The sequence below is a fragment of the Hyla sarda genome, chromosome 1, assembly GCF_029499605.1.
Source record: "Hyla sarda isolate aHylSar1 chromosome 1, aHylSar1.hap1, whole genome shotgun sequence".
Taxonomy (NCBI): domain Eukaryota; kingdom Metazoa; phylum Chordata; class Amphibia; order Anura; family Hylidae; genus Hyla; species Hyla sarda.
In genome coordinates this window covers 54,319-76,830 of record NC_079189.1, presented here as the reverse complement: position 1 = coordinate 76,830, position 22,512 = coordinate 54,319, and the positions used below count along the sequence as shown (strand labels likewise).

Genomic DNA, 22,512 nt, shown 5'->3' with positions numbered 1-22,512 from the left:
TGTGTGATACCGCTACTTACATAGAGTACGGACATATACTGAAGTGTGATACCGCTACTTACATACAGTACGGACATATACTGAAGTGTGATACCGCTACTTACATAGAGTACGGACATATACTGAAGTGTGATACCGCTACTTACATACAGTACGGACATATACTGAAGTGTGATACCGCTACTTACATACAGTACGGACATATACTGAAGTGTGATACCGCTACTTACATAGAGTACGGACATACACTGAAGTGTGATACCGCTACTTACATAGAGTACGGACATATACTGAAGTGTGATACCGCTACTTACATACAGTACGGACATATACTGAAGTGTGATACCGCTACTTACATAGAGTACGGACATATACTGAAGTGTGATTCTGCTACTTACATAGAGTACGGACATATACTGAAGTGTGATACCGCTACTTACATACAGTACGGACATATACTGAAGTGTGATACCGCTACTTACATACAGTACGGACATATACTGAAGTGTGATACCGCTACTTACATAGAGTACGGACATATACTGAAGTGTGATACCGCTACTTACATAGAGTACGGACATATACTGAAGTGTGATACCGCTACTTACATAGAGTACGGACATATACTGAAGTGTGATACCGCTACTTACATAGAGTACGGACATATACTGAAGTGTGATACCGCTACTTACATAGAGTACGGACATATACTGAAGTGTGATACCGCTACTTACATAGAGTACGGACATATACTGAAGTGTGATACCGCTACTTACATACAGTACGGACATATACTGAAGTGTGATACCGCTACTTACATACAGTACGGACATATACTGAAGTGTGATACCGCTACTTACATAGAGTACGGACATGTACTGAAGTGTGATACCACTACTTACATAGAGTACGGACATATACTGAAGTGTGATACCGCTACTTACATAGAGTACGGACATATACTGAAGTGTGATACCGCTACTTACATAGAGTACGGACATATACTGAAGTGTGATACCGCTACTTACATACAGTACGGACATATACTGAAGTGTGATACCGCTACTTACATAGAGTACGGACATATACTGAAGTGTGATACCGCTACTTACATAGAGTACGGACATATACTGAAGTGTGATACCGCTACTTACATAGAGTACGGACATATACTGAAGTGTGATACCGCTACTTACATACAGTACGGACATATACTGAAGTGTGATACCGCTACTTACATAGAGTACGGACATATACTGAAGTGTGATACCGCTACTTACATACAGTACGGACATATACTGAAGTGTGATACCGCTACTTACATACAGTACGGACATATACTGAAGTGTGATACCGCTACTTACATAGAGTACGGACATATACTGAAGTGTGATACCGCTACTTACATAGAGTACGGACATATACTGAAGTGTGATACCGCTACTTACATAGAGTACGGACATATACTGAAGTGTGATACCGCTACTTACATAGAGTACGGACATATACTGAAGTGTGATACCGCTACTTACATAGAGTACGGACATATACTGAAGTGTGATACCGCTACTTACATACAGTACGGACATATACTGAAGTGTGATACCGCTACTTACATAGAGTACGGACATATACTGATGTGTGATACCGCTACTTACATAGAGTACGGACATATACTGAAGTGTGATACCGCTACTTACATACAGTACGGACATATACTGAAGTGTGATACCGCTACTTACATAGAGTACGGACATATACTGAAGTGTGATACCGCTACTTACATACAGTACGGACATATACTGAAGTGTGATACCGCTACTTACATACAGTACGGACATATACTGAAGTGTGATACCGCTACTTACATAGAGTACGGACATATACTGAAGTGTGATACCGCTACTTACATAGAGTACGGACATATACTGAAGTGTGATACCGCTACTTACATAGAGTACGGACATATACTGAAGTGTGATACCGCTACTTACATAGAGTACGGACATATACTGAAGTGTGATACCGCTACTTACATAGAGTACGGACATATACTGAAGTGTGATACCGCTACTTACATAGAGTACGGACATATACTGAAGTGTGATACCGCTACTTACATACAGTACGGACATATACTGAAGTGTGATACCGCTACTTACATAGAGTACGGACATATACTGAAGTGTGATACCGCTACTTACACCGCATTATCTCTACTGCGACCTTCTTTACAGGACACTTTGCTATTTAGGATACTGTGATTATTTTGTTCCGGGATCGACCTTTTTCCCATAGGAATTGTTTTTCATGAACTGTGAGAGTCCCAGAGCCACCACTGAGGGGTTATAAAATATCCAACAGATCATCTTTTTATTTATGCTCTTTTATACACCATTTTATTACTGTGTAGTATATACTGTTTAGGTGGGGCCACAAGGGCTCTGCGACATCCACCCCACTGTATGTGTATTTTAACCAGTAAAATTGTTTAGTCCTTTAATGTGAATGGCGCATTTTGCATTATTTATTTCATCATCATTTTTATTGGTCCTGACATACCACCTGCTTTTTTCTTTTCTTTTTTTGTTCTCTTTTCATCTCATTTTTTCTTTTCTCTACTTCTTTCAATTTTTCCCCCCCTTTTTTCCTTTCTTTTTCTTTTTTCTGCTTCTCGCCGTTCCCCCTCTGATACACTACATCTGTATTCTTTTTGCATATTAAGATATCCCATAGAGCTCAATAGAGGACTGCACCTTTCACATTCTACATACTAGAGCTACCAGCACCTTGGGTATTTTGTGCTATATAGTTAACCTCAGTTCTCTATCATAGTCTTTTGTTGCACATTTGTTGTTTTCTAGTTCTAGTATTTAATCGGTGTATATGTTGTGGCTTTATACTGTGCATAAGGTATTTTAGTTATGAATATGGTTATGGCAGTCATTCTGAGCATACAGTTGTAGCCTTTATTATGTATGCATGTTATTGCAGTCATTTTGAGCATACAGTTGTAGAATTTATTATGTATGCATGTTATGGTATTTATTCTGAGCATACAGTTGTAGCATTTATTATGTATGCATGTTATGGTATTTATTCTGAGCATACAGTTGTAGCATTCATTTGTGCGCATGTTATAGTATTTATTCGGTTCATAGGTTTTCATATTTATTTCTGTATATCTGTTCATAGCTTTCATGCTGTACATGTTAGCATTGTTCTGTGCATATGTTTATAGCTGTTGTGTTGGGTATATGGTTATAGTGGTGTTCTGTGCATATGTTTTATAGCTGTTGTGTTGGGTATATGGTTATAGTGGTGTTCTGTGCATATGTTTATAGCTGTTGTGTTGGGTATATGGTTATAGTGGTGTTCTGTGCATATGTTTATAGCTGTTGTGTTGGGTATATGGTTATAGCGGTGTTCTGTGCATATGTTTATAGCTGTTGTGTTGGATATATGGTTATAGTGGTGTTCTGTGCATATGTTTATAGCTGTTGGGTATATGGTTATAGCGGTGTTCTGTACATATGTTTATAGCTGTTGTGTTGGGTATATGGTTATAGTGGTGTTCTGTGCATGTTTATAGCTGTTGTGTTGAGTGTATGGTTATAGTGGTGTTCTGTGCATATGTTTATAGCTGTTGTGTTGGGTGTATGGTTATAGCAGTGTTCTGTGCATATGTTTATAGCTGTTGTGTTGGGTATATGGTTATAGCGGTGTTCTGTACGTATGTTTATAGCTGTTGTGTTGGGTATATGGTAATAGCGTTGTTCTGTGCATATGTTTATAGCTGTTGTGTTGGGTATATGGTGATAGTGGTGTTCTCTGCATATGTTTATAGCTGTTGGGTATATGTTATAGTGGTGATTTGTGCATATGTTTAGAGCTGTTGTGTTGGGTATATGGTTATAGTGGTGTTCTGTGCATATGTTTATAGCTGTTAGGTATATGGTTATAGTGGTGTTCTGTGCATATGCTTATTGTTACGCCGAGCGCTCCGGGTCCCCGCTCCTCCCCGGAGCGCTCGCAGCGTTCACCTCGTCGCAGCGCCCCAGTCAGACTCACTGACCGGGAGCACTGCAGTATTTTCACTGGCGGGGATGCGACCCGCGAAGCGGGACGCGCCAGCTCGCGGCTCGCATCCCAGTCTCCTTACTTGACCTGTCATCCGTCTGTACAGTCCCGGCGCGCGCGGCCCCGCTCCCTAGGGCGCGCGCGCCGGCTCTTTGCGATTTAAAGGGCCAGTGCGCCTCTGATTGGCGCCTGGCCCAATTAGTACTTACACCTGTGTCCTAGCCTATATTACCTCACTTCCCCTTCCCAGCATCTTTTCCCAGGATCTTGTTGCCCTTGTGCCAGTGAAAGCGTCCCTGTGTATGTCCCAAGCCAGTGTTCCAGACCCTCTGCCGTTGCCCCTGACTACGATCCTTGCTGCCTGCCCTGACCTTCTGCTATGTCCCACCTTGCTCTTGCCTAATCCCTTGTACCGCGCCTATCTCAGCCGTCAGTTGGGGTTGAGTCGCTATCGGGTGGAACGACCTGGGGGTTACCTGCCGCAGCAAGTCCATCCCGCTTTGCGGCGGGCTCTGGTGAAAACCAGTAACCCCTTAGACTCCGTTCCCCTGGTACGGCCCACATCATCACCCCACTGACACAGAGGATCCACCACCAGTATCCTTACAGTACCCGGATCCTGACAGAAGATCCGGCCATGGATCCCGCTGAGGTCCCGCTGCCAGTTGTCGCTGACCTTACCACGGTGGTCGCCCAGCAATCTCAACAGATAGCGCAACAAGGACATCAGCTGTCCCAACTGACAGTCATGCTGCAACAACTTTTGCCACAACTTCAGCAACCATCTCCTCCGCCAGCTCCTGCACCTCCTCCGCAGCGAGTGGCCGCTTCCAGTCTCTGCTTGTCCCTGCCGGACAAATTTGATGGGGACTCTAAACAATGCCGTGGTTTCCTGTCGCAATGTTCTCTACATTTGGAGATGATGTCGGACCAATTTCCCACAGAACGGTCTAAGGTGGCTTTCGTGGTTAGTCTCCTGTCTGGGAAGGCCTTGTCGTGGGCCACACCGCTCTGGGACCGCAATGATCCTGTCACTGCCACTGTCCAGTCCTTCTTCGCTGAGGTTCGTAGTGTCTTCGAGGAACCAGCCCGAGCCTCTTCTGCCGAGACTTGTTGAACCTTGTCCAAGGAAATTCTTCTGTGGGCGAATACGCCATCCAATTTCGTACCCTCGCCTCTGAATTATCTTGGAACAATGAGGCCCCCTGCGCGACCTTCAAAAAGGCCTATCCAGCAACATCAAGGATGTGCTGGCCACACGAGAATTTCCTGCCAACCTGCATGAACTTATCCATTTGGCCACCCGCATTGACATGCGTTTTTCCGAAAGACGCCAGGAGCTCCATCAGGACATGGACTTTGTTCGCACTAGGCGATTTCTTTTCCCGGCTTCTCTCTTCTCAAGTCCACTGCAATCTGTTCCTGTGCCTTCTGCCATGGAGGCTATGCAAGTAGACTGGTCTCGCCTGACCCTACAAGAGAGGACTCGCCGCCGCAATGAGAATCTATGCCTGTACTGTGCTATTACCGAACACTTCCTGAAGGATTGTCCTATCCGTCCTCCGCGTCAGGAAAGACGCACTCCGATTCCGCACAAAGGTGAGACAGCTCTAGGTGTGAACTCTGCTTCTCCACGTCTTACTGTGCCTGTGTGGATTTATTCTTCCGCTACCTCCTTCTTCTCAGCTGTGGCCTTCTTGGATTCAGGCTCTGCAGGAAATTTTATTTTGGCCTCTTTCGTTAATAGGTTCAACATTCCAGTGACCAGTCTCGTCAGACCACTCTACATCGCTTCAGTTAATGGAGAAAAATTGAACTGCACTGTGCGTTACCGCACAGAACCCCTGTTAATGTGCATTGGACTTCATCACGAAAAAATTGAATTTCTGGTCCTACCCAACTGCACTTCTGAAATTCTCCTCGGCTTGCCTTGGCTCCAACGTCATTCTCCTACCCTTGACTAGACCACTGGGGAGATCAAGAGCTGGGGTTCTTCTTGCCTCAAAAAATGCCTCACGTCTGCTCCCGGCTCAGTCAGTCAAACTCCTGTGGTTCGTCCTATACCAAGTCTTCCCAAGGCCTACCAGGACTATGCCGATGTTTTTTGCAAAAAACAAGCAGAGACTTTGCCACCTCATAGGCCTTATGACTGCCCTATTGACCTCCTCCCTGATACTACTCCACCCCGGGGCAGGATCTATCCCCTATCCGCTCCTGAGACTCAAGCCATGTCGGATTACATCCAGGAAAATTTAAAGAGGGGATTCATTCGCAAGTCCTCATCCCCTGCCGGAGCGGGGTTCTTCTTTGTTTCTAAAAAAGACGGTACCTTACTGCCATGTATTGACTATCGCGGTTTAAATAAAATTACTATCAAAAACCGCTATCCTCTGCCTCTTATCTCGGAACTCTTTGATCGCCTTCGTGGCGCTAACATCTTCACTAAATTGGACTTAAGAGGCGCATATAATATCATTCGCATCAGAGAAGGGGATGAGTGGAAAACCGCATTTAATACCAGAGACGGACATTTTGAATATCTCGTTATGCCCTTTGGGCTCTGCAATGCCCCTGCTGTCTTCCAGGACTTCGTTAATGAAATTTTTCGAGATTTGTTATATACCTGTGTTGTGGTTTACCTGGATGACATCCAGATTTTATCCTCTAGCCTTGAAGAACACCGTCGCCATGTCCACCTAGTGTTTCAGAGACTCCGTGAAAATCAACTATATGCCAAGATGGAGAAATGTCTCTTTGAATGCCAATCTCTTCCCTTCCTAGGTTACCTAGTCTCTGGCCAGGGACTTCAAATGGACCCAGACAAACTGTCAGCCATTCTAGATTGGCCACGCCCTTCTGGACGCCAGGCTATCCAACGCTTCTTAGGATTTGCCAATTACTACCGACAGTTTATTCCTCATTTTTCCACCATAGTGGCTCCAATTGTGGCCCTAACCAGGAAGGATGCCAACCCTAAGTCCTGGCCTCCCCAAGTGGATGAGGCCTTCAATCGCCTCAAAACTGCCTTCGCTTCTGCACCAGTACTTTCCAGACCTGATCCATCAAAACCCTTCTTGCTGGAAGTGGATGCCTCCTCGGTCGTACTCCTCCAAAAAAACTCTACCGGACATATTACTTGTGGTTTATTTTCTAAAACCTTCTCTCCGGCGGAGAAAAATTACTCTATTGGTGATCGTGAACTTCTGGCCATTAAACTAGCTCTTGAAGAATGGAGGCATCTACTGGAAGGATCCAAATATCCCATTGTCATCTATACGGATCACAAGAATCTCTCGTATCTCCAGTCTGCCCAACGTCTGAACCCACGCCAGGCTAGGTGTTCGTTGTTTTTTGCCCGCTTTAACTTCGAGATTCATTTTCGTCCTGCTGACAAAAATGTCAGGGCTGACGCCCTTTCACGTTCCTCTGATTCTACCGAATCTGAAGCCCCTCTGCAACACATTGTACCTCCTGAGCGCCTGATCTCCTCTGCTCCAGCTTCTATCAGACAAACTCCTCCTGGGAAGACCTTCGTCCCTCCACGCCAGCGCCTCAAGATCGTCATGTGGGGTCACTCCTCGCACCTTGCTGGCCATGCCGGCGTCAAGAAGTCCATCCAACTCATTTCTCGTTTATATTGGTGGCCTACCCTGGAGGCTGATGTCGCTGAATTCGTTCAGGCCTGTACAGTTTGTGCCGGGGACAAGACTCCTCGCCAGAAGCCTGCTGGACTCCTTCATCCTTTACCTGTTCCTGAGCTACCATGGTCTCAAATTGCCATGGATTTTATTACGGATTTGCCTTTATCCCATGGCAACACAGTCATCTGGGTGGTCGTTGATCGTTTCTCCAAGATGGCACATTTTATTCCGCTCCCAGGTCTTCCTTCAGCGCCACAATTGGCGAAACAATTTTTTGTGCACATTTTTCGCCTTCACAGGCTTCCCACGCATATCGTCTCAGATAGAGGCGTTCAATTTGTATCGAAATTTTGGAGAGCTCTCGGTAATCAATTAAAAATCAAATTAAATTTCTCGTCCTCCTATCATCCCCAATCCAATGGGCAAGTAGAGAGAGTTAACCAGATCCTTGGTGACTATTTGCAACATTTTGTTTCCTCCCGCCAAGACGATTGGGTCGATCTTCTACCCTGGGCTGAATTCTCGTACAATTTCAAGAACTCCGAATCCTCTGCCAAATCCCCGTTCTTTGTGGTGTACGGCCGTCACCCTCTGCCCCCCCTCCCAATTCCCACTTCTTCTGGATTGCCTGCTGTAGATGAAGTTACCCGGGATTTCTCTATCATCTGGAAGGAAACTCAAAAGTCCCTCCTACTGGCCTCATCCCGTATGAAGAAGCATGTCGACAAAAAGAGAAGAACTCCTCCTGTCTTCACTCCTGGGGACAAAGTGTGGCTCTCTGCCAAGTATATCCGCTTCCGTGTCTCCAGCTATAAGCTGGGACCACGTTATCTTGGACCCTTCAAAATCAAGAGTCAAATTAATCCTGTCTCCTACAAACGTCTTCTTCCCCCTTCTCTCCATATTCCTAACGCCTTTCATGTTTCTCTTCTCAAACCTCTTGTGCTTAACCGCTTCTCTCCCAAGGTTGTCGCTCCTGCTCTTGTCTCTGGCTCCTCCGATGTCTTCGCTGTTAAAGAGATTCTCGTGTCCAAGACAGTCAGAGGTAAAAAAAAAATTCTCGTAGATTGGGAGAATTGTGGACCTGAAGAGAGGTCTTGGGAACCCGAGGATAACATCCTCGACAAGGAGCTCATTCACAAGTTTTTGGGTTCCAAAAAGAGGGGGAGACCCAAGGGGGGGGTACTGTTATGCCGAGCGCTCTGGGTCCCCTCTCCTCCCCGGAGTGCTCGCAGCCTTCACCTGTCACCTGTCCTCTGTCTGTACAGTCCCGGCGCACGCGGCCCCGCTCCCTAGGGCACGCGCATGCCGGCTCTTTGCGATTTAACCCCTTAAGGACTCAGGGTTTTTCCGTTTTTGCATTTTCGTTTTTTCCTCCTTACCTTTTAAAAATCATAACCCTTTCAATTTTCCACCTAAAAATCCATATTATGGCTTATTTTTTGCGTCGCCAATTCTACTTTGCAGTGACATTAGTCATTTTACCCCAAAATGCACGGCGAAACGGAAAAAAAAATCATTGTGCGACAAAATCGAAAAAAAAACGCCATTTTGTAACTTTTGGGGGCTTTCGTTTCTACGCAGTGCATATTTCGATAAAAATTACACCTTATCATTATTCTGTAGGTCCATACGGTTAAAATGATACCCTACTTATATAGGTTTGATTTTGTCGCACTTCTGGAAAAAATCATAACTACATGCAGGAAAATTTATACGTTTAAAAATGTCATCTTCTGACCCCTATAACTTTTTTATTTTTCCACGTACAGGGCGGTATGAGGACTCATTTTTTGCGCCGTGATCTGAAGTTTTTATCGGTATGATTTTTGTTTTGATCGAACTTTTTGATCACTTTTTATTCATTTTTTAATGATATAAAAAGTGACCAAAATACGCTTTTTTGGACTTTGGAATTTTTTTGCACGTACGCCATTGACCGTACGGCTTAATTAATGATATATTTTTATAGTTCGGACATTTACGCACACGGCGATACCACATATGTTTATTTTTTATTTTTTTTACACTGTTTTATTTTTTTTATGGGAAAAGGGGGGTGATTCAAACTTTTATTAGAGAAGGGGTTAAATGACCTTTATTAACACTTTTTTTTTACATTTTTTTTGCAGTGTTATAGGTCCCATAGGGACCTATAACACTGCACACACTGATCTCTAATGCTGATCACTGGCGTGCATTAACACGCCTGTGATCAGCATTATCGGCGCTTGACTGCTCCTGCCTGGATCTCAGGCACGGAGCAGTCATTCGTCGATCGGACACCGGGGAGGCAGGTAAGAGCCCTCCCGGTGTCCGATCAGCTGTTCGGGACATCGCGATTTCACCGCGGCAGTCCCGAACAGCCCGACTGAGCAGCCGGGTCACTTTCACTTTCACTTTAGAAGCGGCGGTCAGCTTTGACCGCCGCTTCTAAAGGGTTAATACCGCACATCGCCGTGATCGGCGATGTGTGGTATTAGCCGCGGGTCCCGGCCGTTGATTAGCGCCGGGACCGACGCGATATGATGCGGGATCGCGGCGCGATCCCGCTTCATATCGCGGGAGCCGGCGCAGGACGTAAATATACGTCCTGCGTCGTTAAGGGGTTAAAGGGCCAGTGCGCCTCTGATTGCCGCCTGGCCCAATTAGTACTTACACCTGTGTCCTAGCCTATATTACCTCACTTCCCCTTCCCAGCATCGCCAGATCTTGTTGCCCTTGCCCCAGTGAAAGTGTCCCTGTGTATGTCCCAAGCCAGTGTTCCAGACCCTCTGCCTGCCCTGACCTTCTGCTACGTCCGACCTTGCTCTTGCCTAATCCCTTGTACCGCGCCTATCTCAGCCGTCAGTTGGGGTTGAGTCGCTATCGGGTGGAACGACCTGGGGGTTACCTGCCGCAGCAAGTCCATCCCGCTTTGCGGCGGGCTCTGGTGAAAACCAGTAACCCCTTAGACTCCGTTCCCCTGGTACGGCCCACGTCATCACCCCACTGACACAGAGGATCCACCACCAGTATCCTCACAGTACCTGGATCCTGACACTTATAGCTGTTGGGTATATGGTTATAGTGGTGTTCTGGGCATATGTTTATAGCTATTGGGTATATGTTATAGTGGTGATTTGTGCATATGTTTAGAGTTGTTGTGTTGGGTATATGGTTATAGTGGTGTTCTGTGCATATGTTTATAGCTGTTGGGTATATGGTTATAGTGGTGTTCTGTGCATATGTTTATAGCTGTTGTGTTGGGTATATGGTTATAGTGGTGTTCTGTGCATATGTTTATAGCTGTTGTGTTGGGTATATGGTTATAGTGGTGTTATGTGCATATGTTTATAGCTGTTGTGTTGGTTATATGGTGATAGTGGTTTTCTGTGCATATGTTTATAGCTGTTGGGTATATGTTATAGTGGTGATTTGCGCATATGTTTAGAGCTATTGTGTTGGGTATATGGTTATAGTGGTGTTCTGTGCACATGCTTATAGCTGTTGGGTATATGGTTATAGTGGTGTTCTGGGCATATGTTTATAGCTGTTGGGTATATGTTATAGTGGTGATTTGTGCATATGTTTAGAGCTGTTGTGTTGGGTATATGGTTATAGTGGTGTTCTGTACATATGTTTATAGCTGTTGTGTTGGGTATATGGTTATAGCGGTGTTCTGTACATATGTTTATAGCTGTTGTGTTGGGTATATGGTTATAGCAGTGTTCTGTGCATATGTTTATAGCTGTTGTGTTGGGTATATGGTTATAGTGGTGTTCTGTGCATATGTTTATAGCTGTTGTGTTGGGTATATGTTATAGTGGTGTTCTGTGCATATGTTTATAGCTGTTGTGTTGGGTATATGGTTATAGTGGTGTTCTGTACATATGTTTATAGCTGTTGCGTTGGGTATATGGTTATAGTGGTGTTCTGTGCATATGTTTATAGCTGTTGTGTTGGTTATATGGTTATAGTGGTGTTCTGTACATATGTTTATAGCTGTTGTGTTGGGTATATGGTTATAGTGGTGTTCTGTGCATATGTTTATAGCTGTTGTGTTGGGTATATGGTTATAGTGGTGTTCTGTACATATGTTTATAGCTGTTGTGTTGGGTATATGGTTATAGTGGTGTTCTGTACATATGTTTATAGCTGTTGTGTTGGGTATATGGCTATAGCAGTGTTCTGTGCATGGTTATAGCTGTTGTGTTGGGTGTATGGTTATAGTGGTGTTCTGTACATATGTTTATATCTGTGGTGTTAGGTATATAGTTATAGCGGTGTTCTGTACATATGTTTAGAGCTGTTGTGTTGGGTATATGGTTATAGTGGTGTTCTGTACATATGTTTATAGCTGTTGTGTTGGGTATATGGTTATAGCGGTGTTCTGTACATATGTTTATAGTTGTTGTGTTGGGTATATGGTTATAATGGTGTTCTGTGCATATGTTTATAGCTGTTGTGTTGGGTATATAGTTATAGCGGTGTTCTGTACATATGTTTATAGCTGTTGTGTTGGGTGTATGGTTATAGTGGTGTTCTGTACATATGTTTATAGCTGTTGTGTTGGGTATATAGTTATAGCAGTGTTCTGTGCATGGTTATAGCTGTTGTGTTGGGTATATGGTTATAGTGGTGTTTTGTACATATGTTTATAGCTGTTGTGTTGGGTATATAGTTATAGCGGTGTTCTGTACATATGTTTATAGCTGTTGTGTTGGGTGTATGGTTATAGTGGTGTTCTGTACATATGTTTATAGCTGTTGTGTTGGGTATATGGTTATAGTGGTGTTCTGTACATATGCTTATAGCTGTTGTGTATATGGTTATAGCAGTGTTCTTGACGTATTTAGGGGGTGTGGCCATGATGTTACGTCCCCGACTCGGAGGCAGCGTCCGGCACAGAATGCAGGGGGCTGCACAAAGATTGCATTTAATAGCATGTAGCATTCCGTGCAGACGTTTATAGCAGTTGGTCTGGGGATACGTTACAGCAGTTATATACAGCGTTTATAGCAGTTTAGCAGTCATTCTGTGTATATGTTGTGGCTTTCTGGGCATATGTTCATAGCATTTATGACATATGTTTCCTAGCATGTTATATCATGCATACGTTCTTAGTATTGTCATTATGCTTAGGTGTGTGGCATTTATTCGGTGCATTCTTTGCTAGCATTGTTATCATGATCACGTTCATAGCATTTGTCCTGTGCATGTTATAGTTTTATTGGTGGACAGGTTTTTAGCAATTGTTCTGTGCTTATGTTTATAGTAGGGATGTACCGATACTTTTTAAGTACTCTCCGATACCAATTACAGATACTTTTTCTAGGTCATGTGACAGTTTTATTTTTTTTAAATAGGAGAAAAAAAATTTTTGTTTTTATTAGAGGAAGGGCTCTTTTTTTATACTTTAAAAAAATATTTTATTTTATTTTATTTTAAAAGGGGGAGGGAATTAAATGTTTTATTAGGGAAGGGGTTAATTCACATTTATTATTTATTTATTTAAAAAAAATCACTTTTTTAGTCCCCATAGGGGACTATTACATGCAATCTGTAGATTGCATTACACTGATCAATGATCTGCCATAGCATAGCATTGATCATTGTTATCGGCGCTCCTTTACTACTGCCTGCCATGGTTAGCTGCAATAAAGGAGCGATGATTGGACAGCAAGGAGCAGGGTGAGAGATCTCCGGCCGTCCTCACAGCTGATCGGGATATCGCGATTTCAATGCGGCGATCCCGATCAGCATCCCTGAGTTAACCGGCAGTTATCTTCAGGACTTTTAATAGGGTTAATGCCGGACATCACCGCGATTGGTGATGTTCGGCATTAGCCACAAGTCCCGGCTATGATGCATGTTAATCTGCTGGGCGCGCTGCATAGTTCGGCAACATCGTAATACCTGTATTGGATAAGGTATCGGGGATATTTGCTCGAGTACAAGTACTTGTGCAAATGACCAGTATCGGGACATCCCTAGTTTATAAAATTAGTCTGTGCATATGTTTCTGCACCTAGTCTGTGCATATGTTTCTGCACCTAGTCTGTGCATATGTTTCTGCACCTAATCTGTGCATATGTTTCTGCACCTAGTCTGTGCATATGTTTCTGCACCTAATCTGTGCATATGTTTCTGCACCTAATCTGTGCATATGTTTCTGCACCTAATCTGTGCATATGTTTCTGCACCTAGTCTGTGCATATGTTTCTGCACCTAATCTGTGCATATGTTTCTGCACCTAATCTGTGCATATGTTTCTGCACCTAATCTGTGCATATGTTTCTGCACCTAGTCTGTGCATATGTTTCTGCACCTAGTCTGTGCATATGTTTCTGCACCTAGTCTGTGCATATGTTTCTGCGCCTAGTCTGTGCACACGTTATAACATTTGGTCTGTGCTACACTCATAGCATTTATTTGGTGCATGTGTATAAGGTTATAGCATTTATTTAGTACATATGGTCATAGCATTTATTTGGTGCATGTGTATAAGGTTATAGCATTTATTTAGTACATATGGTCATAGCATTTATTTGGTGCATGTGTATAAGGTTATAGCATTTATTTAGTACATATGATCATAGCATTTATTTGGTGCATGTGTATAAGGTTATAGCATTTATTTAGTACATATGGTCATAGCATGTGTTCGGTGCACTCGTTTGTAGTATTATATCAGGCTCACATTCATATTATTTGTCCTGCTTACATTTATAGAATTCATATCATTCATTCAATCACAAGCGTTGTGTCGTGCATACGTTCAGAGGAATTATTTTGTGCATATGTTTTAGTATATATTCTGGGTTTGCTATGTGGCAGTTTATCAGTTGCATTTATACCGAGCTTGTGGTTATAACATGTATTCTTTGCATTCTTTGTTTATGTTGTAGCAATTCTTGGTACATGTTAGCATTTCTTCTGTACATACGGTTATAGCATGCTGTGTATGTGGTTATAGCGTTTATTCTGTGCATATGGTTATGGCATTGGTTTCTGTGCTGATGTTTATATGTTTTGTCTGGCATGAGTGTTAGTTTTTGTTCTGTGTATTAGGGATCGACCGATTATCGGTATGGCCGATATTATCGGCCAATAATCACGATTTTGGGCATTATCGGTATCGTCAATTACCATGCCGATAAGCCGATAATGCCCCGCACCGCCCCCACCACACCGCGACCGCCCCCCCGACCCACCGCACCGCTTCGAACCCCCCACCGTAGTGCTGGGCGGTATACCGTTTTGTTTTTTTTCTCCCACGGTATGGATTTTTGCCCATACCGCTATACCGGTCGGGCCCCTCCCCCACCCTCAGAGTCAATAAAAAATGTTTAACTTACCCGTAATGGGGGTTGTCCGGGCCATCCATCCTTCCTGTAGTGTCCGGCGGCATTCCAGGTGGAGGGTGAACCAGTCCGGGCTGTCCTTCTTCCCCGGGGGTCCTCTTCTCCACTCCAGGCAGGCTCCGGCCTAGTACACTGCATAGACGCCGCTACGCTGTGACGTCAGGTGCAATGCTGCGCAGCGGCGTCTATGCAGCGTTACTAGGCCGGAGCCTGCCCGGAGTGGAGAAGAGGACCCCCAGAGAAGGACAGCCCGGACCGGTTCACCCTCCACCTGGACACTACAGGAAGGATGGATGGCCCGGACCACCCTCCCCGGATGGTCCCTGCAGCAACTGGGAAGGTGAGTCAGGGTTCTGGGATGGACAGGGGTCTGTATAATATACTATACCTACAGTAGGCCCTCCAGCTGTTGCAAAACTACAACTCCCAGTATGCTGGGAGTAGTAGTTTTGCAACAGCTGGAGGCACCCCTAGGCGCGGCGGGGGGAGCGGTGGCGGTGATAGGTCTCAGGACCCCCGGACAGGCAGGGGGAGAGAAGCGGGTGGTGGCGGCGGCGGCGGCCTATGGCACCGCAAAAGCCACTGCAGTACATTGATTTAAAGCGCCCGCTATAAATCAATGATCTGCAGCGGTGTCGCAGGGGGATAAATAGCCGATAACTTATACCGGAATATCGGTATAAGTTATCGGCTATCGGCCCTAACCTCCACCGATTATCGGTATCGGCCCTAAAAAAACGATATCGGTCGATCCCTACTGTGTATATGGTAATAGCATTTTATTCTGGGCTTACGGTTATTGCTTTTATTTTGGGCAAACTGTTATAAGTTTTATTCTGGGCGTATGGTTATATTATTATTTTGAGCATATGGTTATAGCATTAAGTCCGGCATAAGGTTGTGGCTTTTAGGTGGGCATATGGTTAAGTGTTTAGGTTATAGCATTTTTTGGGGCAATTTCTTAGCGTTTGTTTTATAACTCCCATCGTGCCTGTCACATCTGCAGGAGGGGTGCATCATTTTAAATATTGTTCCTGATGCGTCTAAAGAGCAATGACCTCATGATACACAGGCGGTGATATGCCTGCTACATCTGCAGGGGATGCACGGTACAAGTGTTGTTACTGACACGTCCACAGAGCAATAACGTCACAACACATAGGTGGTTGTCATTCCTGCCACATCTGCAAGGGGATGCACTGCACTAGTAGTTTTTACTGACACGTTTTCAGAGCAATAATATCACGACACATAGGCAGTTGTATACCTGTTATTCCTGCCAAATCTGCAAGGGGATGCACTGCACTAGTAGTTTTTACTGACACGTTTTCAGAGCAATAATATCACGACACATAGGCAGTTGTATACCTGTTATTCCTGCCATGTCTGTAAGGGGATGCACTGCACCAACCATTGTTACTGACACGATTTCAGAGCAATAACCTCACAATACATAGGTGGTTGTGTGCCTGCCATGTTGGCAGTGGGTTGTATCACACAAATTGTTGTTACTGACACGCCTTCAGAGGAATAATATCACGACACATAGGCGGTTGTGTACCCGTTATTCCTGCCACGTCTGCAGGAATGCACTGCACAAGTTATTGTTATTGACGCTACTTTAGAGCAATAACATCATGATATTTAAGTGATGGCATACCCGTTGTGACTGTCATGTCTGCAGTGCGTTGCACCACATAAGTTATTGTTGCTGACACGTCTTCAGTTCAATAACATCTCCTCAGAGTGAAATTGTGTACCTGTGCCTGCCACATTTGCAGGGGCAGCATTGTGTGAGTTATTGTCGCTACAGGTGGTTACACGTGCCTTGTCTAGTCTATTAGAAACTGGTTTTCAGGACCATTATCACCAAAGGTTGGTCGGGTCTTCAGGATTGTGAATCAATTTCCTAACAGTTTGGGTTTTTTGCCTCTTAATGGCAGGAACATGGCTTAGCCCTGCAAGTCCTTGTGAACGTAGTCATCCCCCACATAACCTATGGGACTGTAAATAGAAAGAGGGCACCCTAAGCAGCTGGCTATTCTGCCTATAGGTGGAGCCGGCCCTGACTGTAAATAGAACCTTCTCTCCTCTCCTGTCCCTTCTTCTGCCCTAAGGACCTTGTTGTGTTGGACATTTTTGGGCGTTTTTCCCCTAAGTGTGATAGAAGATAATCTCTGACAATACCTTTATGTGACTGACAGCTACAAGATGGCGGATTTACTCTAATTTTATGTGTCATGTGATCTTATAAAATCTCCAGGATTATAAATGTCTCTACTTTATTCCTACAGGAGAAGATGGAGAGATCATGGAGCGCTCCTCAGGAGAAGATGGAGAGATCATGGAGCGCTCCTCAGGAGCGGACCTCCTTACCCCTAATGTCCATCCAGATCTATCATATAATAATCCCCCTGATCATGAGGAACCTTCTCCTGACCAACCACACATTGTTACCACAAGGACAGGTCAGAAAGGGGGTAAAAGGGGGGTAACAAGATCAAGTCTTGTTACACACAGAAGAATTCACACAGGAGAGAAGACATATTCATGTTCAGAATGTGGGAAAAGTTTTCTATATAAATCACGTCTTGTTGCACATGAGAGAAATCACACTGGAGAGAAGCCATATTCATGTTCAGAATGTGGGAAACGTTTTTCATATAAATCGCATCTTGTTAGACACGAGAGAAATCACACAGGAAAAAAGCCGTATTCCTGCTCAGAATGTTTGAAAAGTTTTACATATAAATCAGAGCTTGTTATACATGAGAGAATTCACACAGGAGAGAGGCCATATTCATGTTCAGAATGTGGAAAATGCTTTATAAGAAAATCGCATCTTGTTACACATAAGCAAAGTCACACAGAAGATAAGCCATTTCCATGTTCAGAATGTGGAAAATGCTTTATAAATAAATCAGAGCTTGTAAGACATCAGAGAAATCACACAGGAGAGAAGCTGTATTCATGTTCAGAATGCGGAAAAAGTTTTCCATATAAATCACGTCTTGCTGCACATGAGAGAAATCACACAGGAGAGAAGCCATATTTATGTTCGGAATGTGGAAAATGTTTTGAAAGAAAATCACATCTTGTTAGACATTTGAGCATTCACACAGGAGAAAAGCCGTATTCATGTTCAGAATGTGGGAAAAGTTTCAGATGTAAATCAGAGCTTGTTATACATGAGAGAAATCACACAGGAGAGAAGCCGTATTCATGTTCAAAATGTGGAAAATGCTTTATAAGAAAATCACATCTTAATCAACATGAGAATATTCACATATACGAGAAGCCATATTTATGTTCAGAATGTGGGAAAAGTTTCATATATAAATCAGATCTTCTTTTACATGAGAGAAATCACACAGGAGATAAGCCATATACATGTTCCGAATGTGGAAAAAGTTTCATATATAAATCAGAGCTTGTTATACATGAGAGAAATCACACAGGAGAGAAACCGTATTCATGCTCAGAATGTGGGAAAGGTTTTATTAGAAAATCACATCTTGTTGCACATGAGAGAATTCACACAGGAGAGAAGCCATATTCATGTTCAGAATGTGGGAAATGTTTTAGCGATATATCTGCTCGTGTGAAACATGAAAGAAGTCACACAGGAGTGAAGCCATATTCATGTTCAAAATGTGAAAAATGTTTTACACAAAAATCAGCTCTTGTTAAACATGAGATAAATCACACAAGAAAGAAGTCATATTCATGTTCAGAATGTGAAAAATGCTTTATAAGAAAATCACATCTTGTTACACATGAGAGAACTCACATAGGGGTGAAGCCATATTCATGTTCAGAGTGTGGGAAAAGTTTTCCATATAAATCACGTCTTGCTGCACATGAGAAAAATCACACAGGAGAGAAGCCATTTTCATGTTTAGAATGTGGGAAACGTTTTCCATATAAATCATGTCTTGTTGCACATGAGAGAATCCACACAGGAGAGAAGCCATATTCATGTTTAGAATGTGGGGACAGTTTTCAATATAAATCAGATCTTGTTAGACATGAGAGATATCACACAGGAAAAAAGAGATATTCATGTTCAGAATGTGGAAAAAGTTTCACATATAAATCCCTTCTTGTTGTACATGAGCGATATCACACAGGAGATAAGCCATATTCATGTTCAGAATGTGGAAAATGTTTTGTAAGAAAATCACATCTTGTTACACATAAGAGAATTCACACAGGAGTCAAGCCGTATTCATGTTCAGAATGTGGGAAAAGTTTCACAGATAAAACAGGTCTTGTTATACATGAGAGATATCACACAGGAGAGAAGCCATATTCATGTTTAGAATGTGGGAAATGTTTTATAAGAAAATCAGATCTTGCTAGACATGAGAGAATTCATACAGGAGAGAATCCATATTCATGCTCAGAATGTGGAAAATGCTTTAAAAGAAAATCACATCTTGCTAGACATGAAAGAATTCACACAGGAGAGAAGCCGTATTCATGCTCAGAATGTGGTAAATGTTTTACACAAAAATCCGATCTTATTAAACATGAGCGAATTCACACAGGAGAGAAGCCGTATTCATGTTCAGAATGTGGGAAATGTTTTACAAATAAATCACATCTTGTTATACATGAGAGAACTCACACAGGAGAGAAGTCTCACCAGTCAAACCTTCCAGTGAGTTGTTGAAGGTGAAAGGATTCTAAGGGACTATGAATGTGAAGAAAGCCCAAAAAGGAACCTGTACGCAGTAAATTTTTAATTAAATAAAATAAAATTCTGCCTTGAAATTGAAAACTCTATAGTCAGTACAGAAGTGGCTTTTTTTATTTAGAAAATTTGAACAAGAACAAGTCTGACAAGTGAAGAAGACGCAATGACTTTTTCCAAGCATTCCAAAATGTATCCTGTTTTGAGCATTATGGGTTGTGTATGTGCAGGCCTATGGCAGCAAGGGTGATGGTGGATCGGTGTTAGTTGTAGCCAGCATACAGCAGGCAGTGGTGGACTGGTGTGATTAGTAGTAGACAGCGTAAAGCAGTGATTCCCAACCGGGGTGCCGCAGGATTCGGCCGTCAAATTTTTTTTTAATTTTTTTTTATTTCCTGCACCGGCCTTCCCTGGTGCCACAGGGGGGAGGGAAGTTTGTGTGCGCTTTGCCCCCTCCCCCCTGCAGCCCAGTGAGTGAGTGCCCTGCCAGAGAGGGGAAGAACGTGGAAGCTGCACCATGCTGGTGTAGTGACCCGTGCCCCAGCGCCCCCCTCCCCCTGCCGCGCAGTGAATGAGTGCCCTGACTGAGACCGGAAGAAGGGGGAAGAAAAATTGCTTGCTTAACCCCTTAAGGACGCAGCCCATTTTGGCCTTAAGGACGCAGACAATTTTATTTTTACGTTTTTGTTTTTTCCTCTTTTTACGTTTTTGTTTTTTCCTCCTCGCCTTCAAAAAAATCATAACTTTTATATTTTCATCCACAGACTAGTATGAGGGCTTGTTTTTTGCGCGACCAGTTGTCCGTTGTAATGCCATCACTCACTTTACCATAAAATGTACGGCGCAACCAAAAAAATACTATTTATGTGGGGAAATTAAAAAGAAAACCACAATTTTGCAAATTTTGGAAGGTTTCGTTTTCACGCCGTACAATTTACGGTAAAAATGACGTGTTCTTTATTCTTTGGGTCAATAAAATTAAAATGATACCCATGATAACGTACTTTTCTATTACTATTGCGCTTAAAAAAAAATCACAAACTTTAACCAAATTAGTACGTTTAAAATCCCCCTATTTTTCATTTTTCCGTATAAGCGGCGGTATGAGGGCTCATTTTTTGCGCCGTGATCTGTACGTTTTATTGATACCATATTTTGCGCCGTGATCTGTACGTTTTATTGATACCATATTTGCTTACATAAAACTTTTAATAATTTTTTAATTAATTTTTTGGGAATAAAATGTTGTTAAAAAAGCAGCTATTTTGGCCTTTTTTTTTTTTTTTTTATACATTCACCGTACGCTATCATTTACATTTTATTTTAATAGTTGGGATATTTACGCACGCGGCGATACCAAATATGTATATAAATATATTTTTTACACTTTTTGGGGGTGAAATAGGGAAAATGGGACAATTGAAGTTTTTAATGGGGGAGGGTGTTTTTCACTTTTTTTTACTTTTATTTTTCACTTTTTTTACTTTTATTTTTACACTTTAATAGTCCCCATAGGGGACTATCTATAGCAATCATTTGATTGCTAATACTGTTCAGTGCTATGTATAGGACACAGCACTGATCAGTGTTATCGGTGATCTTCTGCTCGATCTCAGACAGGAGCAGAAGACCCCGGGAGACGGCCAGAGCCAGGTGAGGGGACCTCCGGCTGCCATGCTGGATGATCGGATCGCTGCGGCAGTGCTGTGGGCGATCCCATCATCCATTCAAGTCTGTATTGATGACGGCATCTGAGGGGTTAATGGCGGATGTCCGCCATTACGGGCGGGTCCCTGGCTGCTATCACTGGCTGTACACTCCTCTACACCCCTCTGCCACCCATGTACACTCCTCTACACCCCTCTGTCACCCATGTACACTCCTCTACACCCCTCTGTCACCCATGTACACTCCTCTACACCCCGCTGTCACCCATGTACACTCCTCTACACCCCTCTGTCACCCATGTACACTCCTCTACACCCCTCTGTCACCCATGTACACTCCTCTACACCCCTCTGTCACCCATGTACACTCCTCTACACCCCTCTGTCACCCATGTACACTCCTCTATCACCCCCTACACCCCTCTGTCACCATGTACACTCCTCTATCACCCCCTACACCCCTCTGTCACCATGTACACTCCTCTATCACCCCCTACACCCTTCTGTCATCCATGTACACTCCTCTACACAACTGTCCCCCATGTACACCTTTGTGCACCCCTCTGTTACCCCTTTACACCTATACGCCCCTGTATTCCTCTTCACTTGTAAAGGGGCAATCTGGAGGCTGATGCTGGTAAAGTGCGGAGCCTAATCGATATGTATTACAGGTTTAACGGTGAAGAGTTGTGGCTGGAAGAAATGGTCAGGACGGTCCGGGCCAGAGGGAGAAGAACAGGGAACGACGCTGATCAGAGAAGACGTCACTTGTGAGTTGCTGCATAAAGCAGCACTTTAACCCCTTAAGGACCAGGCCATTTTACACCTTAAGGACCAGAGCATTTTTTGCAATTCTGACCATGCAATTATGATCCATTTTAAACATTAATAACTCTGATGCTTTTAGTTATCATTCTGATTCTGAGATTGTTTTTTCGTGACATATTCTACTTTAACATAGTGGTAAAATTTTATGGTATCTTGCATCCTTTCTTGGTGAAAAATCCCAAAATTTTATAAAAAAAATTTACATTTTGCATTTTTCTAACTTTGAAGCTCTCTGCTTGTAAGGAAAATGGATA

The 22,512-nt window shown here is 43.3% G+C and overlaps 1 protein-coding gene across 1 annotated transcript in view; it reads left to right on the top strand.

Moving 5' to 3' along the window:
• Positions 1-20,475, top strand: part of LOC130276612 (zinc finger protein 585B-like) — a 51,768-nt gene extending 31,293 nt beyond the window's left edge. Inside the window, exon 7 of the mRNA XM_056526264.1 lies at positions 17,362-20,475. Within this exon, the coding sequence (XP_056382239.1) occupies positions 17,362-19,742 (2,381 nt within the window). The 3' untranslated portion in view covers positions 19,743-20,475. The remainder of the gene's footprint in view (positions 1-17,361) is intronic.
• Positions 20,476-22,512: the final 2,037 nt, after the last annotated feature.